This window comes from Balaenoptera ricei, chromosome 6 (genome assembly GCF_028023285.1).
Source record: "Balaenoptera ricei isolate mBalRic1 chromosome 6, mBalRic1.hap2, whole genome shotgun sequence".
NCBI lineage: Eukaryota > Metazoa > Chordata > Mammalia > Artiodactyla > Balaenopteridae > Balaenoptera > Balaenoptera ricei.
Window position 1 is genome coordinate 118,731,135 of NC_082644.1, and position 27,840 is coordinate 118,758,974.

The window sequence follows — 27,840 nt, forward strand, 5'->3', positions numbered from 1 at the left end:
GGCCGGCTCCAGGTCTCCCCTTCCGCCTTATCTCCTGCTACCCACCAGGCTCCTGGTCCATCCAAGCACATTAACTCCTCTCTCCCTGTGGCTCTTGCATGTCTGGTCTGGCTCTTCGCTCGATCCCACTACATAGCGCGTCCTCCTCACAGCCCGGTCAAATCTCCCTCCACCTGTCCATATCCAGCCCGCCCATCCTTCTGGGCCTGTCCTTCTGAAATCCCACCTCCTCCAGGAAGCCTTCCTGACCTTCCCAGCCAGTTCCCCTCCAGGCTTGTCATCCGTGCCATACTCTGGTGGTCACAGCATGGTGGTCAATGCTCCCATAAGGGGTCAAAGGTTACTGCAGGTATGACCTTGAGTCAGTGCCTGGCCTCTGGGGGCCTCAGTTCCCTCACCTATAAAGCAGGGATGATGGTGAGAGCTGGGCTGACATCACTGTACAGGTGCCCTTCTTTGGACCAACTGTAGCAGGCACCCCAACCTGGCCAGGCATCTGAGTCTCTGCAGGGGGTTTTGATTGGTTGGTTGGTTGGTGGGTTGGTTCGTTTTCAATCTGGAGCAGAATTTCTGGTCTTAGTGTCCAGAAATATTTTCATCTCTTTCTTCTTCCCAAGGATTTGGATGGGCAGTCAGGTTTGATGGCTGCTTCTTCAGGACTATTCTGCACATTAGAGGTAGTTGTTGAATAAGTGAGGGAATAAATAAATGAAACCTTACCAGCTCAGGCTTGCGTCTCTCACCACCACCAAGGGCTTCATCGGTAGATGAACTGTCCAGTTGTGCCCGGGGGTGGGGCAGGCCCAGACACTTCTTTCTCTTTCCTCTACCTGGCCGCTTCTTACTCCTCAGAGACCAGCAAGAAGAAGCCCTAGAAAGTCTCAGCTTGTGGCCATTGGCACAGGCAGGTCCCATCCGTCCAGGTGCTGCATCCACTCCTGACACCTCCTTTTCAATGCGGAGAACCTGGAGAGGGGACCCGCCCAGGAGGGGGAGTTGCTCTGCAAACCTTAATTAAGCATCTTGCGTGTGACAGGCCCCGCTCCTGTCTTCACAGAGCACACAGTGGGGAGGGGACCACACAGTAATTAACCGACGAAGTCGCCAAGGAAAACCGATCAAGTGCCCATCTCGGGGAGGGAGGTGCTGGCCAGAGTGTTCTCCGAGGAAGGGAGGGTTAGCAGACACCTGCAAAGGAGTGGAGGGGAGGAGCTCCAGACAGAGGTGGAGAAGCCCGGGTGGGATGGGGGATGGGCATCAAGATAGGAAGGAGAGATTCCAGGGTCCAAAACAAGGTGGAAATTGACCTCCGTAGGATCATACAATGATTTGTAAGAATTTTGTATATGTTTTGTAGACTCCGTGGCACAAAAGTTCATTTCATCTTCCCTAAACCAAGGAATGACCCTACGGGCAGAGGCAGGGTAGCATAGCGGGCCCTTTATAGAGCATATATTGTGGAGCTTCTAACACCAGTTCTGCCCTTTGCTCAGCAAAGTGCCATTGAATAGGTTTTCTAACCTATCGGTGCCTTGGCTTCTCCATTTTGAAAATAATTATTAGGATCGTCATGAATAGAGAAAAGGAAATTTCACACGAAAAATCACGATCTCAATGTCTGGTGCTAAGAAAAATACTCAGTAGGGAAGTTTAAAAAAGAAAAACGGAAGCAAGGCAAGATGAGAAGCGAGATAGGTGGGCGAGGTGGGCAGAGCCAGGACCAGCTTGGGTTTGGAATTCATCCGAAGAGCGTGCTCTGGGGTGCAGCAGGGGCGCTGAAACACACGGCTGCTTTCTAGAGTGTGCCTGGTGGCAGGTCAGGGCGGGGAGGCCGGAGGGATTGGTGGTGGCAGGGGGTGGACATGGCAACTGTTAGGGGAGGGGGCTGCCAGGATTGTTCTTCAACCTCAACCCTCTTGGGCCCTCCCCTTTCAGCCAGTGGTCCCACCAGCCTCTTTCAGGACCCACGGAGGCCCCATTGCTCTTCAGCAAGAAAGCCGAGGGCAGCTCTCAGAGAGGAGGAGAGGGGCTCTGCAAAGGCCCCAGGGGTCTGGGGAAGGCGGCTCCCCTGAGTACCCCAGCCAGGCCCCTCGGAGGGGGGCTGCTCGTCGCCCTGCCTCCCCCCGCCCCCAGTACTGCATCCTCCAAGCCGCTTTTTTTCCTCCGTGATAAAATATTCATGTCAGCAGAGCAGGCCCTCTTAGGGAAGGCTGCCTGTGTCTAGCTTCTGCTTTGTACAAGCTTTTAAAGAGTAGGACGCTTTTCCTACTCTCTAAGCATTTTCTAAGTCCTCAATCAATAATGCACTTTACCCGGCTTCTCTGGATGCAGCTTTTCTTCCTCTCTGCACCCTTCCCCCAACCCTGCCCTGATTTCTCTCTCTTTCTCTCTTTCCTTCTTTCTTTTGTCCTTCCGTCTCTCCCAATTTACTTTTATTTACTTTTTTTCTAAATGTGTTCCACGAAAGTGTTGAGCTGCTTGGGCGGCGAGCCTCGGATGGGGAGTGGGGGGGGGCAGGGAGGGAGGATGGAGGGAGGCCCGGGCAGCTGCCAGGCAGGCGGGTCCTTGGATGAACAGGTGGAGTCTGTGTGCGAGGCGGGCCGAGGAGGAGCGGCCGAGCCTTCCCGCTGGCCCTGGTGGGGAAGCCTTTGAGCTCCTGGCACCGGGGGAGGAGGAGGGCTTGGGCTAATCCGGCCTCTCACTCTCCTTTTTCTAATCAATTAGAAAATGTTTACAGCATAACCAGAGAAAACAGGACAAACGCGTAGAAGAAAGGGGGCCTGGAGCAAAGACAATATGCAGAGTGTGAGTCAAAATACATCGCCAAACTTTCTAAGGAGCCAGCAGTCCAGATTGGCCTATCTGCTTTTTATAGTAATGAGTTCCCTGTCATGGAAGGTATGCAAATGAAGAGCTGCCATCCCCTTGTCTGAGAGAGATGCCCACGTGGATCTGGTCAGTTATGTGGTACCCAGTGAGGGGCTGGGGTGCAGCAGGTGCCCGTGGCGGCGGGGAGGGGTTCCTACAGGGATCAACCCAGGCACTCTTCAGCTGGGATAGAATTTCCCACCCCAAACATTCCTAACAATCTGGCTGTGGCAAGAATCTGCATATGCCCAGGACCGAGTGAAATATTTCCTTTTTTTTTTTTTTTTTAAGGAATACAATTTTGAGTTCCTGGAGAGATTAACCCTTGTCTAGCCAGAGCCTTGGCAAGACCTCACCCCACCCTCTCTGGCTGTTCAGCTGACGGACAGCCTCTCTGGGTGTGCAGTGGTGGAAGCAGTGTTTGGCGTTGCATCCTTGCCCGTCTCCTGGACAGCTCGTCCGCCGGGCCAGCCCTACGCCTCGGGTGGTCAGAAGGGCTGGCTGGCTGGGTCTGTCGGGGAAGTCGGAGTCAGGGCGAGGAGGACTGAGGAAGTGGGTCCCTGCCCCGCTGCTAGAACAGCACCTGGGCCGGCTGCTTTCACTCCCCTCAGTAACCGCACAGTCCTCTCTGGGTGATGCCAGGAGGGTCGCTTACCCTCTCTGAGCCGCGCCAGAGCAAAGGGATCCAGTGAGGCACGTTAGGAAGGGCGCATTGGGACTTCCCTGGAGTTCAGTGGTTAGGACTCCGCGCTTCCACTGCAGGGGGCACGGCTTCGATCCCTGGTTGGGGAAATAAGATCCCGCATGACTCGCGGTGCAGCCAAAATATTAAAAAAAAAAAAAAAGAAAAGGACATGTTGAGTAACTGCTCAACAGATACCATCCTTAGATCCAACTGTCAGGGATCCTCACCGAGTTTGGAAATATTTATCAAATGCCACTTTGTGCAAATCACTACTGGGAGTGGGGGGTGGCAAGGATGAGCCAGACCCGGCCCCTGCTGTCCCAGAGTCCAGTCTCAGTCACGGAAGGTTCTGGAAGGAGGTAAATGTGGGCAGGGGTGAAATGAAAGGGGGGCTGGAGCAGAGTGGTGGGCTGCTCCAAGCAGCTGCAGAACTGAAGTGCGTTTCCTAAGTTACGGGTCCTGGCCAGGCTCAGGAGGTGGCCCGAGACTCTGGGTCCAAGGCAGACCTTGGACCAGGAGATGCCCACGGTGGCTGGCTCGGGATCAGGGTCTGGGGTGGGGGTGGGGAGGACATCACTGTGGCTTCTGGAGATTCATTGCCAGGATGGATGAGCCCTGGGAAGACACCTTCCCCTGCCTGAGTGACGGCCAGGCTGGGAAGAAATGGCTCCAAGGAGAAACAAAACCAGAAAAATACAAGAGGAACCTCCCTGGCCAGCTGTAGCTCCTGCCCTGAAATAACACGAGGGTCGGTTTCTGCTGATTCACGAGCAGGGAGGGGTGACCTTGCTGCTGTCCAGGGCTTTTGCTCCAAAAGAAACCAAAAAAAGGGAAGGGAGAGAGGCCTGGGGGATCGGGTTGGGAGGAGTTAGAGGCAGGACAGGGATCAATGAAACCGCAGAAGGGGAAGGGGGGCGGGGCGGGGGGAGGAGCAGAGGGAGGGAGCGAGGGAGGGGAGAGTTAGAAACTTCCGGGCAGCTAGAATTAGAACCGGCTCCCAACAGAATCTCCGTTTCCGATTTGTTAATAATTTATCCCCGCTGCAACTTTTCTTACCAATAAATAGGAAATAATTTGTTAAGGAGAATTCCCCCGGCACCCTGGCTTTCTCCCTGGGATGAGGGGGTGGGGATGTGTCTCTGCATCCTTTCTCCGAACTGGTGTGGGCCACCAAGGAACTTGGACTTGGGGAGGTGAGAGTCAGAGCTCAGTCGTTTCATGAACGGGGAAACCGAGGCACAGGCAGGGCAAGGCCCCACCCAAGGTCACACACGGGGTCAGGGACGGTCTCCGGGATCCCAACTCCATGACCTCATGGGTCGGCGACCAGGCCCAAAGAGTTTCCCCCGAAGTTCTAGAAGCATCATCCAAGGCAGAGGGTGGTGCTAGCTCCTCTGTGTGTTGACTTCCCCCCACTTTTGCTCCTGCCTAAGTCCTGTTCTGTAAGACGGAGCTGTGCTGCCTTGCCTTCCCCTAAGCGCCCCGCTGGGGTCCCCGGGGAAGGCCGTGCTCCGAGTCCTTGCCCAGCCCCCCTTGCCCGAGGCTTTCCCTGGCAGCCCCCCGCATCCAGCCTCCCACCCGCAGATGCCCCAGCCCCAGCTGAGGTTGGTGGGGCTGAGGATGAGACTTCAGCTAGCAACTTGGCAGACAGGTTCAAAAAAAATCTGTCAGCTGCTAAACTGTTCCCTGGGTCCGCCCACACGCCTCGGTGGCACCCGAGCCTCTGGGGAGTGGCGCACGGCTGGGGCGCCAGCCGCCTTTCCCTCTGGGCGAGGGGCACAGTTCCTGACTTGTGTCCAAGCCCGACGCCCTGGCTTCTTGTCCCACCTCGGCCACTGCGGAGCCCTGTGACCTTGAGACATTGCTCAGTCCCCTTCCTTTGCAGAATGTAAGTAAAAGGACCCCATCCTCCAGGATAAAGCACACGCAGGGCTTAAGCATGGCCGTGACCTTGCCCTTGGCCCAGGCCACGGGGCTGGTGATAGTCAAGATGCTCTCCCTACACCCATTGTCCACAAGCCCAGGCCCCCCAAAGTGCTTGCCACGTGGCACCTGGTGCAATTCTCAGGACCGCCTATGAAGTCAGCATTCACAGCCTCCCTGGACTTTCATTCACTGGACAGAGCTTTCCTGAGTCCCCGGAAAGTGCCAAGGTCTGGGCTGCAGTGGGGAAGGAGGCGGGGGAGGCCACGGCCCTCGTGGTGCTTGCCCTGCAGTTGGGAACCTAAGGCTCACGGTAGTGGAGTGACTGCTCAAGTGGCCAGTGAACGGCCGAGCCCTGTACCCGCCCTCCCAGTTACAGAGGGCAAAGCCCTTCCCGCCACACTGTGGCCCGCTGCTCCGCAAAGACCCAAACCTGCTTTGGTGGTGTCCAGCAGTGGTGTGATTTTGTCCCAACACAGGTTTGGATGGCAAGGCCAGTCTGCATGAAGTTGTTTATTCCTCCTCCTAAGACTTGCTTACAATTCCAGTGACTGCCCCATCCATGCTCTCCTTGGTTAAGGACTCAAAGCCAAATAGCCAGACTTCCCCCGGGCAGGTTACCTCCATCTCTGCTAGCAGTCAGCTTTCCCACTCGATGATATATATATTTGTAAACTTTTTCGTTTTTTAAAAAAAATTTTATTTATTTATTTATTTATCGGCTGCGTTGGGTCTTCGTTGCTGCGCGCGGGCTTCTCTCTAGTTGCAGTGAGCGGGGGCTACTCTTCGTTGTGGTGCGCGGGCTTCTCACTGCGGTGGCTTCTCTCGTTGCGGAGCACGGGCTCTAGGCGCGCGGGCTTCAGTAGTTGTGGCACGCAGGCTCAGTAGTTGTGGCTTGCGGGCTCAGTAGTTGTGGCTCGTGGGCTCAGTAGTTGTGGCTTGCAGGCTCAGTAGTTGTGGCACACAGGCTCAGTATTTGTGGCTCGCGGGCTCTAGGCACACAGGCTCAGCAGTTGTGGCTCACGGGCTTAGTTGCTCCGCGGCATGTGGGATCTTCCCAGACCAGGGCTCGAACCCGTGTCCCCTGCATTGACAGGCGGATTCTCGACCACTGCGCCACCACGGAAGCCCTCGATGATATTTTCTGCTGGTAGCTTGTCTCTGCTCTTTACAACCTGGCCTCTGACTCCAGCTGCACCCTTTGCACAAAAAAATAACATAAAAGCAAAAGCATTGAAGAGACAGTTGCAAGGTCTCTTCAATGAAAAGCCTGGGATGAAATGTTTCTCTGTAGAACAGTTGGTCCAGGTGACTCCTGCTCAGTGTTTGTGGAGGAGATTTGTCCCCACCCCGTTCTCTGCTGTGCTGGGGTCCAGGCTGACTGCCTTCCCCTCGCCCTGCACCCTGGCCTTCACCCCTCCAGCTGTGCTGCCCCACTTTGCAGGTGACTTGCCTTTGTGTATCTGTAGAGATAAGTGAGCCGCAGACATGATGGGCTTGGTTTCCCCAAGATTTCCTTGCTGGGGTCCCACAGGATCCAGAGGAAGTGATGCAGGGCTGGCAAGTACTTGGTTTCTTGTCTGGGAAATGGAGCTGCCCTACCTCCTGGGGGTTCTGGGAGGATGCGGCTGGGATGGATGTGCAGTGCCCAGCCCGCCCTGGCCCATGGTTGGCATTCAGTGAATGTCATGATCGTCACACCCTTTCAAGCCAGCAGTCCCACTGTGGTCAGTGTTGTGTGCGAAGTTCCTGGCTTCACCATGAAGGGGCAAGGTGCCCTTCAGCCTTACTTCTTCCCCTGGAAGGTTGCTGGGAAAACCCTTGACCTAGTGTACGTGAAGCTGCTGTTTAATAATAATTGCTACCATTTGGGGACATTTCCTAGGCATTTCATACAGATTATCTCATGTGATATTGGATGAGAAAATAAAGACTCAGAGAGGCAAAGCAACTTTCTCAAGGTCACACAGCCTCAAGGAGTTGAGCCAAGATTGAGCCCAAGGCTTTCAGACCCCAACACCAGTTTCCTTAACTGTTTGACCCCAGAACAGGGGTTCCTAACTGGGGAAATGGGACCCCATGAGTCCCCTAAGTGGAAAATGTGATATGTTACATTTTTCCAGAGAACATCCTAAGGCTTTTAAACAGGGTATGATTTTTTGTTTTTGGTGATATTCATGAAATGTTTAAAGAAACAATGACGACTTTTGATAATATCAAAGTTTGGCTGTGCTGTCATCCTGAGAAGTTAGGGGTGTGCCCCAAACATCCCTGGCTCTTTCTCCCCGGTATTAGGCCACTTTATCTTGACGGTGATTAGTTAATCTGATCTCATAGAGATGAGTGGAAATGTGCAGACCTAGGAGGCCAGCCAACGCTGGCCCCCCTGCCGGCCCCTCCCTCTCACATGCAGTGATCAGCCGTCAGATGCAGCAGTGCTCAGGGTACGGGGCTCGGGGTGAACCGGCCTTCGCACCCCAGGCTTCCTCCTCGGAATCCTCCCTAGTGAAGAACAGGAGGAAAATGAGGGTATGAGCCAATGGCGCTTGGAAAGGACCGTGGGCATGAAGCTGCCTTCAGTCGGGGGCACTCTGGCCCCTAAATGGTTAAATGGAATTCCGAGATCTTGGGGTGGGAGGGCGGTGGAAGAAAGAAGAGAAATAGGAGAGAGGGAATTGTGTTGGCGATGGCTTGGGATTTATTTATTGTGCTCGCTGTTGATTAAGCCCGCTCACTCCGCAGCAGGCGCAGGGCTGGTAAATACACAGGCTGATTCATTAGTTTCTGACCATCTGCTTCCCGGGCTGAGGCCGGGGTGGGGGCGGGGGGGGGCAGTGAGCCCTGCAGGTTAGGGCAGCTTGGCTCTGGCAGCCAGGTTGGAGCCTCCCATCCCTTGGCAGAGCCGGCTGTGTCAGTCTTCCTGATGACAGACAGGCCAGGTGCATCGGGTCGTGAGGGATCCAATGTCCCGCCATGGGGACCACAGGAGGCTGGGCAGGTGAGGGAACGTAGGCAGGGGGATGGAGAAGGACCAGGGGAGGGAATTCCCTGGAGGTCCAGTGGTTAGGACTCCGCGCTCTCACTGCGGAGAGCCCAGGTTCAATCCCTGGTCGGGGAACTAGGGCCCCATAAGCTACGTGGCATGGCCAAAAAAAAAGGACCAGGGGAGAGGTGAGGTGTTTCACAGCAACTGGGGGTTGACAGGAATAATATCAATATTCCATATGAGGTCTATTACTATTAATCTAATTATCATTCTATTAATAACTAATTAATAGGATGACCGTAATAACTGTAACTTAGTGACTGGTTACTGAGGTCCAAGCCCTACAGGGAGGCTCCTCTACACTGTCCCAGATAAGCACACTAACAATCCTGTGGTGAATGACGAGGGAACTGGGTTCAAAAATGAATCAGGCAAGGAGGGCTTCCTGGAGGAAGTACGTGGGGAAAGCTCTAAAAACCCAGAGTAGGGAAAGCGGCTGCAGGGGCACAAGCTCAGAGGTGAGAGGGGATGAGACAGCCGGGGAAAAGGCCCAGCTTCAGTGCTGGGTGGATAGCTTTCCAGGTGGGCAGAGTAGCATGATGCCACCTGGTGCCAGCGTATTGAGAAGCGGGCTGGTAGAGGAGGGCCCCAGAGAGAGCGTCTGGCCGCTCCTCCCACCCTGACCCATGCTTTGCTCACTTGGGGTGAGGCATGTATTAGTTTGCTAGGGCCTGGGTGGCTTAAACCACAGAAATTTATTTTCTCATGTTCTGGAGGCTGGAAGTCCAAGGTCAAGGTTTGACCCTTGAAGACCAAGGCAGGTTGGTTTCTTCTGAGGCTTCTCTCCATGACTTGCCAATGGGCCCCTCTTGCTGATTCTTCATATGGTCATCTCTGTGTGCACGTGCCCCAGGGGTCTCTCTGGGTATCCAAATTTTCCCTTCTTGTAAGGACACCAGTCAGATTGGATTTGGGCCCACCCTAAGGGCCTCATTTTAATGTAATCACCTTTAAAGGACCTATTTTCAAATACAGTCACATTCAGAGGTACTGGGGGTTAAGGCTTCAACATATGAATTTTGGGGGGGGCACAGTATACTCCATAACAAGGTGCCAGGGGCCTTAGAAGAAGGGGAGCTGTGGGAAGAGGATGAGTGTTGGGTTGGGGGAGGGGAGGATGCCCACTTGGGTGCAAACTGTGTCTTCCGGTCCCCAGTGTCCAGGTGTGAGCTCTGAGCCAGCTGAGGGACTGGGGAGCGGGCTGTCCCCCACAGGCAGGCCTGCCCCCCTTTCATCACCAGGCCTGGACTCTACAAGCCATTGAGCCATCCCCATGGGGCCTTTCAGCCTCTCCACATTCCGGGCAACATCACAAGATCACCAACTGGAGCGCAAGGAAGCTTGGACCCCCGTGGGCCGAGCCAGGCCCCTCTCCCTGCCATGTTTTGTGTGAGGTCCCGAGAGTTCCAGAACACCCCTGAGGTTGTCCAGGACAGAAGCAGGTTCATCCTCAAACCCCTCCCACCCTCAAGGAGGCCCGGGCCCATCCTGCGCCACCCTGGGCCTCGGTTTCCCCATTTGCTCAGTGAGGGGGGTGGACTCAATGCTGTACCCCTTCCACCCCAAGTTTTCCGGGTCCTGGGAATCAGCAGGTCGGGCCAGGTGGGGTGGACAGTTGTACCACAGGGGACCCAGGACAGAGCTATTTTGGTGGAACCTGCCTCAGTAAACCCCAGAGCCAGCCTGCCCACTGAGGATCCCTGGGTGGCCTAGGAACTGGTCCTCCACTAACGGGCTTCAAAGGTGATGGCCCAAGGTCGCTGCGGTGGTGCCGGCTCGGCCCCTCGGGAGACAAGGCGCCCACTGACACTGGGAGCCGAATGCCTCATTTTAGAATGTGAGGCTTTAACTCAGGTCGAAGCCGCTTTGTTTCTGAGCAAACCAGGGACCTGAAATATTCATCAAAGGAGCTGCAATTGGTCTGGGGCGCGTGCGGTTCTTAGTGACGGTGTTTCCTTTTAATTAATAGCCTTTATTTTTTTAGAGCAGTCTTAGGTTTACCGAAAGTGTAGCAGACAGTCCAGAGAGCGCCTAAGACCCGTTTCCCCACACAGTTGCCCCATTATTAACAGCTTGCAATAGCGTGGTACCTTTGTTACACGGACATGTTGTTATTAACGCAAGCCCACGTTGACAGTAGGGTTCCCTCTTGGTGTTGCACAAATGTATCATGTCATTTATCCAGCATGACAGTGTCATACAAGATGGCTTCACTGCCCTAAAAATTCCCTGGGCTCCCCCCTATTCATCCCTCCAACCCCCGGCAACCACCACGTTAGTGATATTTTCAGGCCTCCGGGTGAGTTCACACGGCAGACCAGACCCGGGGGATGGATTTGAACCGCGGAGGAGGGAAGCCCCGGCTGGAGCCCGCTGGGCCAGGGAGTGGGCTGCCAGCTTTCGGAGGCGGGGGTGAGGGGAGAGGAAGCACGTGGGGGCCGTGCCCTGCCTTCCCCAGCCGGTGTTCCCCACTGGGCCTGCCAGGCACGTGCCGAGGACCTGGAAAGGACTGCCACAAGACGCACCCGCTTGAGGGGAACCTGGGCTGTGCGTGAGGCAGACACGCGTGCTGTGGGGACAGAGAGCAGGCCCCAGTGACAGACAGGCCACAGTGTGGCCCCCAGCTCTTCCCAGCAGGGCCTCGGGCAAGGGCCACCACCTTCCAAAGCCCGGGTTGCTTCATCCCGAGCATGGAGCTGACACTCCCACACTGTGAGCATTGGCGGTGAGCTAGTTACTAAACAGGAGAGAAATGAGATAATGTGCTGGGCACCAGGGGGCTGTGACTTTGACTTCTTCCACCGCCCCTCCTGTTGCTACTAATTGTATTGTCTGAAGGGTCGAGAAGGCATCTCTGTGTAGGAGATGTTTCAAGAGTCAAACGTCCATCAACAGATGAATGGATAAAGAAGATGTGGCACATCTATACAATGGCACATTGCTCAGCCATAGAAAGAAACAAAATTGAGCTATTTGTAGTGAGGTGGATGGACCTAGAGACTGTCATACAGAGTGAAGTCAGAAAGAGAAAAACAAACACCGTGCGCTAACACATATATATGGAATCTAAAAAAAATAGTGCTGAAGAACCTAGGGGAAGGGCAGGAATAAAGACGCAGACGTAGAGGATGGACTTGAGGACACGGGGAGGGGGAAAGGTAAGCTGGGACGAAGTGAGAGAGTAGCGTTGACATATATACACTACCAAATGTAAAACAGATAGCTAGTGGGAAGCAGCTGCGTAGCACAGGGAGATCAGCTCGGTGCTTTGCAATGACCTAGAGAGGTGGGATGGGGAGGGTGGGAGGGAGGCTCAAGAGGGAGGGGATATGGGGATATATGTATGCATGTGGCTGATTCACTTTGTTGTACAGCAGGGGCTGGCACAGCATTGTGAGGCAATTATCCTCCTATAAAGATGAAAAAAAAAAGTGTGAGTAGGAATTTGGAGGCAGACAGAGAGTGGAAGGGCATGTCGAGGAGAGGGAACGCCATCTGCAAAGGCTCAGAGGCACAGACAAGGGAGGCCTGGAGGACAGGAGTGCTCAGGTGGGAGGCCAGGAACAGTGGCTCCAGATATGGTGGGAGGAGGTCAGAGTCAACGAGGTAAAGCGGTAAGGCTTTACCCTCCAGGCAGTGGGGAGCCATGGAGGGTCTTGGAGCAGTGACTAGCTCCCGCCCTTCCTGATTGTCTGAGCTTAGAGTAGGAACAAATGTGTTTTCTTGGGAGGCAATAGAGCTGCATGTCTTTGTGGGCTTCGGAAGAGAGAGGCTTCCTGGTGCCCGGACGTCTGAGCACAGGCTCTGACACCTCTGGGCAGACAGCGGGGCTGGGCTGGGACAAGGCTCCCGGGCCCCCCAGAGCATCCAGTGTCCACCCTGGTCTTCTCCCCCCCCACCCCCGCAGGAGAACCCCTACCTGTGCAGCAACGAGTGTGACGCCTCCAACCCGGACCTGGCTCACCCGCCGCAGCTCATGTTCGACAGGGAGGACGAGGGCCTCGCCACCTACTGGCAGAGTGTCACGTGGAGCCGCTACCCCAGCCCACTGGAGGCCAACATCACCCTCTCGTGGAACAAGAGCGTGGAGCTGACGGACGACGTGGTGGTGACCTTCGAGTACGGCCGGCCCACCGTCATGGTGCTGGAGAAGTCGCTGGACAACGGGCGCACGTGGCAGCCCTACCAGTTCTACGCAGAGGACTGCATGGAGGCCTTCGGCATGCCCGCCCGCCGGGCGCGCGACCTGTCGGCGTCGGGTGCCCACCGGGTGCTGTGCACGGAGGAGTACTCGCGCTGGGCCGGCTCCAAGAAGGAGAAGCACGTGCGCTTCGAGGTGCGGGACCGCTTCGCCATCTTCGCCGGCCCCAGCCTGCGCAACATGGACAACTTGTACACGCGGCTGGAGAGCGCCAAGGGCCTCAAGGAGTTCTTCACCCTCACCGACCTGCGCATGCGGCTGCTGCGCCCGGCGCTGGGCGGCACGTATGTGCAGCGGGAGAACCTCTACAAGTACTTCTACGCCATCTCCAACATCGAGGTCATGGGCAGGTAAGGCCCGGGGGCGACCTGGTACCCAGGATGTTACCTGCTTCCTGGGATATTACCAGATACCTGGAATGTTACCTGAGGCCTAGGATGTTACCTGTTTCCTGGCATGTTATCTGATACCTGGGATGTTACCTGGTACCTAGGACGTGACATGGTTCCTGGGATAGTACCTGGTTCCTGGGACGTTACCTGGTACCCAGGATGTTACCTGGTTCCTGGAATATTATCTTGTTCCCAGGATGTTACCTGTTTTCTGGGATATTACCTGATAACCTGGAATGTTACCTGGTACCTAGGATGTTACGTGATACCTGGGACATTACCTGGTACCTGGAATGTTACCTGGTGTTACATCAAAGGGGCTACCTGCGTTTTTCCATGGAGGGAGGTGAATGGTGGCTGATAAATGTCCTTCGTAGGGCCCAGGCTACCTCTAGCCACAGGGCTGGGAGGTCTGGAGAGGATGGGTGGAGCTGAGCAGACCTGGGCAGTGTGGGTGGGGCTTGAGCTAAAGCCTGGTGCTTGGGAGGTACAGTGTAAGTGGCCACGGACTCAATGAATGGGCACTTGTGTCTGGGGGGTGCCCGAGACCACCTTCAGGCTCCGTGATTTGCTAGAAGGACTCACAGAGCCTAGCAAAGCTGTTATACCCACAGTTGCTGTTGTTACAACGAAAGGATACAGATTACAGTCAGCAACAGAGAAAGGTGCAGAGGGCAGGCTCTGGGAGATAGCAGTGCGAGCTTCCGGTCTTCCTCTCCCAGTGCAGCAACGATGTGTGACATAGCACGTGTGGAGTAGCGCCAGCCAGAGGAGCTTGCCCAAGCCTGGGTATCCAGGGGTTTTATTGGGAATTGGTTATGTAGGCATGGCTGGCTGCCCACGTGGTTGACCTTGGTCCCCAATTCCTTGACCCACAGGTCATGCTGATACTACATGGCCCAAGGCCGCCATCATAAATCACATCATTAGCTTAAATTATCTGGAGTGGCCCAAGGCCCCAGGTAAACAAAGACACTCTTATTGGGCAGGACATCCCAAGGCTCATAAACTCCTCCCAGGAGCTAGTTAAGGGCCAGACTTTTCTTTGGACTATGTAGCGTGTGGACAACCCAACCCTGCCGAGTTATTCCTTTACTCACAGCTTTGGAGAAGAAAATGTTTTGTGGACACTTTGGGGGGAGGCAAAAGACCATCATAGGAGGTAAAAACAGCCTTTGATTCCCAGGAACTCTTTAGATTGCAGATGATAAAATGGTCGCACGCTGTCCCAGATCATCTGTTCATTCGACAGATGACCTGCTGGTCAGTAGGGGCAAGGCCTTTATCCCAAGCCACGGGTATAACACCCTGGTCTGCACTCAAGAGCGAGGCTTGGGGGGGCCCGTCGCTGGTAACCAAGGGGTCGATCATAAGGGGCAGCAGCGTGTAACACAAGAGCTCTCTAAGTGTGATTCCCAGACCAGCAGCATTAGCGTCACTTGGAAACTTGTTAGAAATGCAAATTCTTGGGCCCCATGCCAGATCTGCTGTATCGTAAATTCCAGGGGTGAGGCCCAGCAATCTGTGTTTTAATAAGCTCTCCGGAGAATTCTGATACACACTCACGTTTGAGAACCGCTGGTGTGACAGTTGGGAGTAGGCATTCTGGAGCCGGATGGCCTGGGTTGAATTCCCAGCTCTGCCATCGACTGGCTGTGAGCCTCCAGATGAGGGCCTCCCTGTGCCTCAGTTTCCCCATCCGTAGAACAGGGAAGATAACGAGCATCCTTCTCACATTGGATCGTGGTAAGCTAAATGAGTTAGAGTTAGAGTTGATGAAATACTCAGAACTACTATGAGCTTGTGTTTATTACATCGTAGTTTAAACTACTATGGGTTTAGCACGTCACACATGCTAACAGAGTGTTTATTGAATAAAATAAATAGTGTTCAAAATAATGGCGTCCGAGAGCTGGGGCAGGTTGAGGAAGGACCAAGTTGAGACCCAAGGGTGTTGGGGCATAATTAGGGCCAGGAGCATGGCTTAGGCCAGTTTGGGCAAGGGCTGTACCAGAACCCAGCTGGGACCACATACCCTGGGCAGCTTTCCACAACAGGCTCTACAGACTGCCCGAGTATATAATTACTGATGAGTGCAAAAGCCAGTTTGCTGCATGGTGTGTATAGTATAATCCCATTTTTGTAAAATATGTAATATGCCCGCACACATGATTTGTCTGTTGACATTGACATTGGAAAGAAGTCCGTTCGGGGCTGGAAGCCTGTGTACTAACTTCCCACTGTGGTCACACCTGCGGAGTAGGGGTGGGCAGGGGCGGTGTGGGGTTTTGGTTTTCCGCTGTGTCTGCATTTTATTTTCCTTTGACTCTGTGTGTGGATTCCAGGTGGGCCAAGGCAAAGGCAAGCAATTCATGAGGTGGGGTCAAGTTCAAGGCCAGCGGGTGGCAGTGAGGCAGGTGCACATGCAGGGGCCTGTGGTTCTGACACCCGTGATTCCTAACCCGCCCGCACTTGGGGCAGGCTATTTTAAACCAGGAATGGTCTGGAAACCACCTGATATATGGCAGCTATTGTGGTAGCGGGGAGTCAAGCATCAAGCTCCTGCTCTGTTTCTCAGATCTGTGTGCAGGCTTTGGGCCGTTGGTCATCTTGGTGACGTCTGCCAGCCCTGGGGATGCAATGGTCTGATTCTTTTAAGACCCTCCCATCCACCAACCCAACAGCTTAGCAGTTCAGAGGTAGAAACAAGATCCCCACCCTTTCTGGGGGCTGTGGCCCCTTTTCTAACCTCCTTGGGTTGCTACGGGGGTGTCCCTCATCTTCAGGAGTCTAATCAAGGGCCTGCCTGCCACTTCATTAGGCGGCTCGTGCAGGGTCCTGAGGTCTGGGCCAGCTGCAGGGTCTGTGCTGGATGGTGACAGCCAGGACCTGTAGTGCCCCTTACACCTCAGCCAGGGGTGAAGGTCCTTTTTCTCTTAGGAGGGACCCTGAGATGCAGAAGTGGGGCAGATCATACTTGGGAAGGAACAGAGGGACAGAGCTGGGCAGGAAAGAGCCTCAGCTTTTCAGCCTCATCCAAATCAAGAGGGCTGTTCTGGTGCCAGGTGACCTGGGGGTCAGGTGAGCTGGGTTCCAGCCCCGCCTGCCTGCACCCCTCTCTGGACCTCAGTTTCCTGTCTGTAACCTGAGGACTGGGGCTGCCTGGAGCCCGTGCCTCCCTGGCAACGTGGCAGGGCGGTCCCTGCCCAGCAGCTCCCAGTTCCCGTTGGCACCCAGCCTCTGTGGGTGGTGGGGATTAGCTGTAGTGGTGGTGAAAGTACGCAATCAATTCACAGATAAAGTAAGTCCTCTTCAGGCGGCTGGTTGGCAGGAAAGCGGCAGCTTGGCTAATCGATTAATTAGGTCTAGTTAGATGCTTCAGCAACGGGCTGTGACTTCCTCTACTTTTCCTTTTTAAATTCCAGGTGGGAAAGTCCAGCTGTGCCTGGGAGCCAGAGAGGCCAGAGGGGCAGGGTGGGGTGGCAACGGTGCCCGTGGGCCCACCCAGATGATGCCCTTGGTGTTCCTGAGTAGTGACCTGAGGATCCCGGGGCTCTCGGGTGCTGGGATTTCAGACTGAAGCTGTTCTGGTATTTGCTCAGAATTTCATGACCCAGAGTTACACGGTGCCTCCCCCTGTGGCCTGCTAACAATAGTAGCTGATATTTATTGAGTGTTTGCTGTGGGCTCCTTTCCTGTTGAGCAGTGAGCTAAGGGCTCACATACACCTTAGTTAATCAGTAGTCATTCACTTCCCACATGGTTATTAAATCTCTAAGACCCCGCAAGCTGGAGCATTGAGCAAGCCGGACCTGATCTCCGCCCCATAGAGCCTTTCCCACAGGGATGGCATTCCCCTCTACCTTGTGTTTTTAGATAAGGAGGCCGAGGTCAGGGGACATAAGTAGATCACACAGCGAAACTGAACACCAAACAGTCAAGGTCCAACCCAAGTGTGCCCAAGCTCAAGTCCATCCCTCTATGGAATCCAAAGGTCTTTGATACCATGGATGCTTCCAGCCCTGTCACTCATGTTGGCTATTTCCAGCCAGCAAGCACCTGGCTCTGGGGGAGGAGGATGGAGCAGATGGAGAAGCCCAGGCCCCTGGGGATGAGGACCTGGTACAAATCAGGGGGTGAGAGGAAGGAGGAGAGCGAACCGCAGCCCCACAGGGCAGTGGTGCAGGGAGCAAAGTAGCCTCCAGCATCTGGAGGTCCCGGCCCACCACCGGCCTCCCCTCCCTTCAGGACCAGGCAAAACAGCCTTGCCAGTCCTGCTTACTCTGGGTCTGAGATAAAGAGAAGAGGGGGGTCCCGCCCGTTAAGTTGCTCCCGTTCCTGGAAGGCTGGGAGGGGGCAGGAGCGATTTTCTCCTTCCACACACAGGGAAACTCAGGTGTGGACTGGGAGAGCGGCTGGCTTTAACTGGGCAAGTCCGGGGCGGCACCGGATTTGAGGAGGAATGAGATGGTGCTTGGAGAAGAGACAGGGCCCCCACCTGCACCCCCGACACAGTGGTCAAGGGCAGCCAGGCCCACATCCAACCAGCTTCATACAGGAGAGCATTTTACTTCATTTATTTATTTTTTCAATATTTATTTATTTTATTTTTGGCTGCGTCGGGTCTTAGTTGCGGCACACAGGGTCCTTCGTTGCCACATGCGGGATCTGACACGCGGGCTCTTTCGTTGCAGTGCGTGGGTTTCTCTCTAGTTGCGGCATGCGGACTTGGTTGCCCCACGGCATGTGGGATCTTAGTTCCCCGACCAGGGATCGAACCCCCGTCCCCTACATTGGAAGGTAGATTCTTAACCACTGGACCGCCAGGGAAATCCTCAGGAGGGCATTTTAAAACAACGGGCTCCCCAGCCCCACTGCTAAGAGCTCTGGATCCCACAAGTTTGGGGAGAGGTCCAGAAGGCTTTATCTTTACAAATCTCCTCAAGGAAGTGGAGAGGTGGGAACCCCCAGGTAGAAGACGGCATCATTAGACCAACCAGGGTTTGAATCCTGCCTCCATCACTGATTAACTGGATCACCTTAACCTGTCTAAGCCTCAGTTTTCCCATCTGCAAAATGGAGATATGATAACGACCTCACCAGCTTGGGGTGAGGCTTCAGTGAAATGATGTATTTGAAGAGCTTACCCTAGTGTCCCATTCCTCTGGCTAGGTAGCCGGAGAGGTCAGGGAGAGAGGCAGACCAGATGTGGCCACATCTTCTGATGTTGTGAGAGAAGGCACATAGCAGATATATATGTGAAATCACTTGCTTTTTGAAATACTGGCACCTACTCAAAGTTCTTTGAAAATCCTGTGCAGGTAAAACAAAACACACCTGCAGCCCAAGGCAGCTCACAAGCTGTCAGTGTGCCCCCTCTGCTCTGAGACCCGCCTGTCTTCTCACAGCTGTGACAACATAGCCACTACACTCACAGTATTCTGCAGGCCCCTGGCAGGACGGACACCTGGGATCTGAAGTGTGGACAAACTCCGGGTAAACAGCCTGCTGACTCTGGATCTGGGGCAGAGGGAAGGGGAAATGGTCATCCTATTCTCACCCCCAGGCCCTGCCCCAGGGCAAAGTCCTCCACCCAGAAAACTCTTGGAGGCTCCAGGGAACCAGTCCAGCTGGAATGGAAGAGTGAGTTCCCCATTCTTGGAGGTATTCAAGCCAAGCAGGGTGGTGTTGGTGGGAGATGATGGAGAGAGGTCCCACGCATCAGATGAAGGTCCTGTGCACCTGATCTGTACACCACTGATTAAGTGAACAGGAACTATAGATGCCATTTTAAAATTTGGTCGGTGTGAGAATCCACCGGCTTTCCCAGATGCTGCTGGGGTCTGGCTTCTCATCCAAGGCCCCGGGCCAGCCAGCACCCACCTGGTTTTCTCCTCCCTTGACCCCCTGCCCCTTTCTTGCCTTCTTGTCTTCTTCCATAAACGTCCTGTCTGTATTGATCACGCAGTAACTGGAGATAGACGGAACTTAGGACGAGAATAGAAACCGCAGGAGGGAAGAAGGCTTTGTGCACGTGTGTGTGTGTGTGTGTGTGTGTGTGTGGAGGGGAGTGGGAGGGGGAGGGGATCAGAGAGAGCAGAGGCCTTTCCACTTACTGCACGTACTTGCCCCGCCCTCCATCTAGTCTCTTCCTTCTCTGATCGACAGGGAACATGGGCGAGAAGGGAAGCGTGTGACTTTATTCTGCCTGCACTGACCCTTGTAGCTCTGTGACCCCCACCTGGGGTTGGGGGGGTGGGGCTCCCCCCTTCAGTAACATTAGCTGTCATTGCTGAGCAGTTCTTACGGGCCGTGTGGTATTCTAAGTCCCGTATGTGTGTTTCCTCATTGAGTCCTGCCCCTTGAGGGCCATTGTCCCCAGTACGCGGATGAGGAAACTGAGGCTTGGAGGTTAAGAAATAGAAGGAGATGCCCCCTTAGGATGACTACTGTCAGAAAAACAGAAAACAACGAGTGTTGGCGAGGATGTGGACAAATAGGAACCCTTGTGCACTATTGGTAGGAATGTAAAATGGTGCAGCTGCTGTGGAAAACAGTTTTTTGGTTCCTCAAAAAAATTAAACATAGAATTCCCATATGATCCAGCAATTCCGCTCCCGGGTATATACCCAAAAGAACTGAAAGCAGAGACTTGAATAGATACTTGTGCATCCACGTTCCTAGCAGCATTATTCGCATGGTGGAAAGGTGGAAATAACCCAAGTGTCCATCAACTGATGATGGATTAACAAAATGTGATCAGTACATACCATGGAATATTATTCAGCCTTGAAAAGCAAGGAATTCCTGACACCTGCTGCAACATGGATGATATAAACCAGACACAGAAGGACAAATACTCTGTGAGTCCACATCTGTAAGGCACCAGGAATAGGCAAATTCACAGAGATGGAAAATCGGATAAGGTTGCCAGGGGCTGGAGGGAGGGGGGAATGGAGAGTTATTTAGAGGGTATAGAGTTTCTGTTTGGGGTGATGTAAGTGTTCTGGAAAAGGATATTTTTTAAAGGTAATTGCTTCTATTTGTTTGTTTGTTAATTTTATTTTATTTTTGGCTGCACCGCACAGCTTGCAGGATCTTAGTTCCCTGACTAGGGATTGAACCCTGGCCACGGTGGTGAAAGCACTGAGTCCTAACCACTAGACCACCAGGGAAGTCCCTAGAAAAGGATATTGATGATAGTTGCACAATAATGTGAATGTACTTAATGTCACTGAACTATACACTTTAAAATGGCAAAATAGTAAGTTTTATGTTATGTATATTTTAACACACACATGCACACACACACACACACACACACACACACAAGATGAAAAAGAAATAGGTGGATGGCTTCCATGTCAGACTGTCCAGGTGCAAATCCTGGCTCAGGTGTGACCCAGGGCAAGTTTCTTAACTTGTCTGTGGCTCCTTTCCCACCTCCATAAAATGGAGATAATAACCATGGAGTTTTTTTGTTTGCTTGTTTGTTTTATTTTTGGCTGCGTTGGGTCTTCGTTGCTGTGCACGGGCTTTCTCTAGTTGCTGCGAGCAGGGGCTACTCTTCGTTGTGGTGTGCGGGCTTCTCATTGCGGTGGCTTCTCTTGTTGCGGAGCACGGGCTCTAGGCACACAGGCTTCAGTAGTTGTGGCATGCAGGCTCAGTAGTTGTGGCTCGTGGGCTCTAGAGCGCAGGCTCAGTAGTTGTGGTGCACAGGCTTAGTTGCTCCGCGGCATGTGGGATCTTCCCGGACCAGGGCTCGAACCTGTGTCCCATGCATTGGCAGGCGGATTCTCAACCACTGCACCACCAGGGAAGTCCCATAACCATGGAGTTTAAATCAGACAACCCATGAAGAGGCTCAGAGCCTTGGCCAGGCTGTGGTAAACATGCAGTAAGTGCTAGGGTCACCACTGTGTCAATAAAACACCAGGGTCACAGGGCACAGCCTGGAGGTCCTTCTGTGGGGCCCGTGGGCTTTCAGGAGAGTGGGCTTTAATGGTCCTGGACTCCCGGAAATACATGCTAGCATTGTGTGGGTGTGAGGTCGGCCCGAGTGAGGGCCTTAGTTTTTATTCCATTGCCAAAGGGGTCCATGATCCCAAAACGTTTGGAGAATCAGTTTCATGTTCCATTTTTTATTTTTTCAACCCAACATATATGTTCCCAGCTCATTAAGGACAGAGATTTTTGTGGGTGCAGTTTACACCCTTTAACCAAACCTGCCAAGCTTCCTGAACCACTTCCTCCCACCAAAGATGGGACATGCACAATATTGTCGTCTGCTGAGGAATGGGGCGGGGGCAGAGCTGTGCTGAGGATATGGGGGGTGTCCACTGCCAAGTGTGGCAGGGGGACCCATGGGGCATTTATCCAGGCTCCTTTGGGTACCTCTGGGCTGCTCACCTACCAGGTGTGGCCCCAGCCCTGGTGGGAGGGGGCAGGAGGGGGGTCCTGGGTTTGGCTGGGGTCTCAGAAGATATGGGGCCCCGGTGGGTGAGTTAGGGATGGAATCCCTGACAGTAATGCCTTCCAACAGTGCTGGGGAGAACGAGCGCCCCCCTTTCTCTCTCTGAGTGGGGAGGATTTCCTTCTGAGAGTTTTGTCACTGTCGTATTAATTCATTCAACGGATATTTTTAATGGGCACTTGTATTAGTTAGTTTCCTAGGGCTGCCATCACCAAGTACCACAGATCAGGTGGGCTTAAAACAACAGAAATGTATTGTCTTACAGTTCTGGGGGCTTGAAGTCTGAAATCAAGGTGGTGGCAGGGCCATGCTCTCCCCAAAACCTGTCAGGGAGGATCCGTTCTCCTAGCTGCTGCGGGAAGCCCCTGGCTGTAGGCGCAGCTCCCCATCCCTTCGTCTGTCTTCTCGTGGCCGTCTTCTCTCTGTGCCTCTGTCTCGATAGAGTGTTCTCCCCATATCTCTTCTTCTTAGAAGGACAGCAGTCATACTGGACTAAGGGCTCACCCTACTCCAGTATCACTTCATCTTAATCACATCTGCAAAGACCCTGTTTCCATATCACGTCACAATCACAGGCACCAGCATAGATAGAACTTCAATCTGTCTTTTTGGGGGACACAATTCAATCCATAACAGGGACCTACTATGTGTCCAACACAGCCAGGTGCTTCAGATCCAAGAGCCCCACGGGGTTTACAGTCTAGTAGGGAGATAGGAATAAACAAACCAAACCACCACAGGTGACTAAAGGTGCTGGGAAGGTAACAAACCGAGGGGACTATAGGGAGGGTGGCTGGGAGGGCCGACCTGACACCGGGGCCCAGGTGGTGGGGGAAGGCCCCCAAGGAGGAAGCTTTTTTTTTTTTTTTATCAGAACATTTTAAACCCCACATTTGTTTATTTATTTATTTTTTGGCTGTGTTGGGTCTTCATTTCTGTGCGAGGGCTTTCTTTAGTTGTGGCAAGCGGGGGCTACTCTTCATCGCGGTGCGGGGGCCTCTCACTATCGCGGCCTCTCTTGTTGCGGAGCACAGGCTCCAGATGCGCAGGCTCAGTAGTTGTGGCTCACGGGCCTAGTTGCTCCGCGGCATGTGGGATCTTCCCAGACCAGGGCTCGAACCCACGTCCCCTGCATTGGCAGGCAGACTCTCAACCACTGCGCCACCAGGGAAGCCCGAGGAGGAAGCTTTGAAGGTGGAAGGGTGAGCGGGAGCAGGTGGAGGTGCATTCCCGGCAGGGGAACAGCAGGTGCAAAGGCCCTGCCTTCACCTCACGGGTGATGCCTTCTAAGAACTTAATGTGACGTGGCTAGAGTGTGTGAGCGCCATGAGAGCAGAGGGGACAGGGCCAGGTGGTGCTAGCCCTGCAGCCTCGGGAGGGAGTTGGTTTTGTTCTAAGTTCAGGGAAAGCCATTGCAGGATCTTAGGCAAGGAGGTAACACTACCTGATTTCTGATGCTTGGCCGCTTGAGTTGGGAGGGGCATCTGGAGGGAGACCAGGCCGTTTCCACGGAGACAAACCACAGCCTGGACCGGGTTCTGGACGTGGAGATGGGAGCCGAGGGCTGCCTGGGGATGGAGTTGACGGAGTGGCTGGTGGGAGCTGGAGGCATCCAGGGGAGCCCCGGATTCTGGCTGGAGACCCTGCGTGGATGGAGATTGTATCTAGTCAAGTGGGGACAGCCGGTGGAGGAAGAAGTTTCTGGAAGAAATTTTTTAATATGTTTACATTTTGTTTTGTATATTATCATACAGTAACATTGACCTTTGGGAGTGCAGTTCTATGAATTTTAACCCATGTAGGTTCATATGACCACCAGCACAGTCAAGACACAGAACAGTCCATCTCTGCAGAGAGCTCCCTCGAGCTGCCCCCTTGTAGCCACACCCTCCTCTCCCGGCCCCCAGCCCTCAGCAAACACTGATCTCTGTCACTACAGTTTTGTCCTTTTTTTTTTTTTTTAAACATCTTATTGGAGTATAATTGCTTTACAATGGTGTGTTGGTTTCTGCTTTATAACAAAGTGAATCAGTTATACATATACATATGTTCCCATATCTCCTCCCTCTTGCATCTCCCTCCCTCCCACCCCTCTAGGTGGTCACAAAGCACAGAGCTGATCTCCCTGTGCTATGCGGTTGCTTCCCACTAGCTATCTATTTTACATTTGGTAGTGTATATATGTCCATGCCACTCTCTCACCCTGTCACATCTCACCCCTCCCCCTCCCCATATCCTCAAGTCCATTTTCTAGTAGGTCTGTGTCTTTATTCCCGTCTTACCACTAGGTTCTTCATGACTTTTTTTTTTTTTCCCCTTTGATTCCATTTATATGTGTTAGCATACTGTATTTGTTTTTCTCTTTCTGACTTACTTCACTCTGTATGACAGACTCTAGGTCCGTCCACCTCACTACAAATAACTCAATTTCGTTTCTTTTTATGGCTGAGTAATATTCCATTGTATATATGTGCCACATCTTCTTTATCCATTCATCCGATGATGGATACTTAGGTTGCTTCCATGTCCTGGCTATTGTAAATAGAGCTGCAATGAACATTTTGGTACATGACTCTTTTTGAATTATGGTTTTCTCAGGGTATATGCCCAGTAGTGGGATTGCTGGGTCATATGGTAGTTCTATTTTTAGTTTTTTAAGGAACCTCCATACTGTTCTCCATAGTGGCTGTATCAATTTACATAAGTTTTGTCTTTTTGAAAACGTCTTGTAAATGGAGTCGCACAGCATGTAAGAGGCTTCCTTCGCTCAGCGCGGTGCCCTCAAGGTGCTTGTGTTGTTGCCATCAAGCGTGGTCCTTTTTATTGCTGGAGAGCATCCCGCCCAGGGGCTGGGTGCACCGCAGTTCCGTCCATTTGTTGCAGGAAGGGGGACCCCTTCCAGGGCCCAAGTGGGCTCTTGTCTAACACTTGGAAATGAATCGTCCAAGGAGACACACGTGCTGACAAAGCAAGAGACTTTATTGGGAAGGGGCGCCCGGGCGGAGAGCAGCAGGGTAAGGGAGCCCAGGAGACCTGCTCTGCCACGTGGCTCGCAGTCTCAGGTTTTATGGTAATTGGGTTAGTTTCTGGGTTGTCTCTGGCCAATCATCTTGCTTCACCCATACTTTTTCTGACTCAGGGTCCTTCCTGGTGGCGCGCGCATCTCTCAGCCAAGATGGATTCCAGCGCAAGGGTTTCTGGGAGGTTGGTAGGACATATTATGGGCTGGCGTCTCCTCCCTCTTTTTGGCCCCTCCCAAATTCTTCTGGCTAGTTTTTGGCGGCAGCACCGTGTTCCTTATCGGGACCTCCTGTTGTGAGACAACTCAGGCAAGCGGTCGTCATCGTGCCTGGCCAAGGTGAGCGGTTTCAGTCGATGGTTCCCTAACACATCCACTCAGAGAAGGGAATCTCAGTTGCTGCCAGTTTGGGGCAGCCATGAATAGAGCTGCTCTGAACATTCGTGTAAAGGTTTGGGTATGAGCATAGGCTTTCATTTCCCTTGAGTGAATCCCTGGGTGTGGGATTGTAGGGTCACATGATAAATGTGTGTTTAACTTTATAAGAAACTGCAGAATGGTTTTCCCAAGTGGCTGTGCCCCCAGAGGAAGACAGAGTTCTGTTTTGACCTGTTGCTGTGAGGTGCCCTTGAGGCATGGGAGCATTTGGACGTCCAAGTCTGAAGGGCAAGCAACCCAGGAGTCCTGGGCTTAGAGGTGACCCCTGACGCCATGGGAGCGTGTGAGGCTCTGAGAACGAGGAGGGAGATGAGAGCTGGCCTGGCATGGAGCCCTGGGAAGTTGGACAGTGAAGGCAGGACACGGAGAACAAGGAGCCATAGAGGGGAGAAAGTCGGGAAGGATGGTGCCCTAAAGCCCAGCGGGAGGAGCATGTCCAGGGGGCATGGGCGTCAGTGTCCAGTGCCACTGAGGGGTCCAGACAGAGGACAGCCAGGTGGGTCCGTGGACTTAGCAACATGGAGGTCAAAGGTGACCTTGGGAGAGCAGATTTGGGGGAGTCGGGGACAAAGCCCATCTTGGGTGGATTCCAGGGTGAATGCAGAAAATTTTAAAAGAATGAATCAGGGGTTAAAAAAAACAAAAGTGGTGTTGATAAGGCTTTCAAGAGGTTTGATCATGAAAGGGAGCAGGGAAATGGAGTACAAGCTGGTGGGGAGTTTGAGGGAAGGAAAGGGTTCTTCCTGAAAAGAGGGAGGGACCGCAGCACCCTGGGGTTCTGGTGATGATGCAGAGATAACAGAAAGGAACAGCAGGGGAAAGTGCTGGAGAAAGCCATCAGCGCAGGGTGGAGGGCCTGAGAGGATGGGGTGGGGGGGGGGCGGTTTTCCACGATGTACAAGGAGAAGAGAACAGGTGCGGGCTGACAGACAATATTTAGGCCAGAAACCCTGCTTCTCACACTTCTAAAGACCCCATATCGTCCCGGCAACCAAGGGCAGCCATCCTCCGGGCTCTGAGGTCTCTTTGTAATGAGTCGATAGCGGCACATCTTGGTGTCAAAGAGAAGACTGTGTCTGCATTCAGACTCTTTCATTTGCTAGTTTATGGTCCAGGGCAAGTCTCTTCAATTTTCCCGAGCCTCAGTTTCCCCATCTGTGAAATGGGATCCTACTGTTTTGAGGACAGTCTGAGAACTTGTAGGTCAGCTCAAGGCCCGACATGCAGTAGGTGCTTGGGAAATGGGAGCCCTTGTTATTTGTAAGGAGTCAGTATTTAGTTACCTGAGCAAAACCCCATTTCCACGGGTACATCGCTCACCTGGGGGACCCTCTCCAGCCAAGTTGAATCCCTGGATCTCTGCTCTCCTGTCTGGCTCTCTGCCCCGCCCCCAGCTTGGCGATTGGAGGGACCTTATTAGCTGTAACTGAGGCTAATGAGACATGGGCAGGACAGACAGGGCTGGAGAGCCCCGGCTGGGCTGCTTCTCTACCCCGCAACAGAGGGAGCCTGGAGTGGGTCATTTTGAAGGCTTGCTGGCACGCCACCCATATCAAGCATGTCTTATTTATTTACTTTTAATTAATTTATTTACTTGGTCACGTCGGGTCTTAGTCGCGGCACGCGGATCTTCATTGCGGCGTGCGGAATATAGTTCCCTGACCAGGGATTGAACCCGGGTCCCCTGCATTGGGAGCGCGGAGTCTTAACCACTGGACCACCAGGGAAGTCCCTCAAGCACGTTTTAGATTTACAGGTGCTCCCTAATATGTACACACGTACCTGCCCCACCTACACGCGTGAATCCACTTCCACAAGCACCGGTCACATACACATCACACGCTCCACCGCCTTCGTGCACCCCAGCTCACAGAGGCTGACCCATAGGACAAGCCGAGGCTTCTGCAGGAGCCCAGGGTCAACGAGGGGCCTCGTCTGGGCTGCCCTGGCCTCAGGGAGTCCAGGTGCCTCTCCCCCATTTGGAGTTGCCTCTTTCCACTCTGTGGGGAAATGCCTACCTCTGGGTTCCTTTTTTTTTAATATCTTTTTTTAAATTGAAGTATAGTTGATTTGCAATGTTGTGTTAATTTCTGCTGTACAGCAAAGTGACTCAGTTATACATATATATATACATTCTTTTTTATATATTCTTTTCCATTATAGTTTAATCATAGGATAACTATATCATACTGAATATAGTTCCTTGTGCTATACAGGAAGGCCTTGTTTTTTATCCATTCTATATATAAAAGCTGACATCTGCTGACCCCAACCTCCCACTACACCCCTCCCCCAACCCTCTCCCCCTTGGCAACCACAAGTCTGTTCTCTATGTCTGTGAATCTGTTTCTGTTTCATAGTTAGGTTCATTTGTGTCATATTTTAGATTCCACATATGAGTGATATCACATAGTATTTGTCTTTCTCTTTCTGACTTACTTCACTTAGTATGATCATCTCTAGGTCCATCCATGTTGCTGTAAATGGCATTATTTCATTCTTTTTTGTGGCTGAGTAGTATTCCATTGTATGTATGTACCACATCTTCTTTATCCATTCATCTGTCGATGGACACTTCGGTTGTTTCCATGTCTTGGCTGTTGTGAATAGTGCTGCTATGAACATAGGGGTGCATGTATCTTTTTGAATTAGAGTTTCGTCTGGATATATACCCAGCAGTTCGATTGCTGGATCATATGGTAATTCTGTTTTTAGTTTCTGAGGAACCTCCATACTGTTCTCCATAATAGCAGCACCAACTTACATTCCCACCAACAATGTAGGAGGGCTTCCTT

General features: G+C 53.0%; 1 protein-coding gene across 4 annotated transcripts in view; it reads left to right on the top strand.

Annotated features, from left to right (window-relative positions):
- The window catches only part of NTNG2 (netrin G2), a 73,439-nt gene that overhangs the window by 19,107 nt on the left and 26,492 nt on the right, over positions 1–27,840 (top strand). For all 4 annotated transcript variants that reach the window (XM_059926607.1, XM_059926610.1, XM_059926611.1 and 1 more), the window contains one exon: positions 12,430–13,073. In XM_059926607.1, the coding sequence (XP_059782590.1) occupies positions 12,430–13,073 (644 nt within the window). The remainder of the gene's footprint in view (positions 1–12,429; positions 13,074–27,840) is intronic.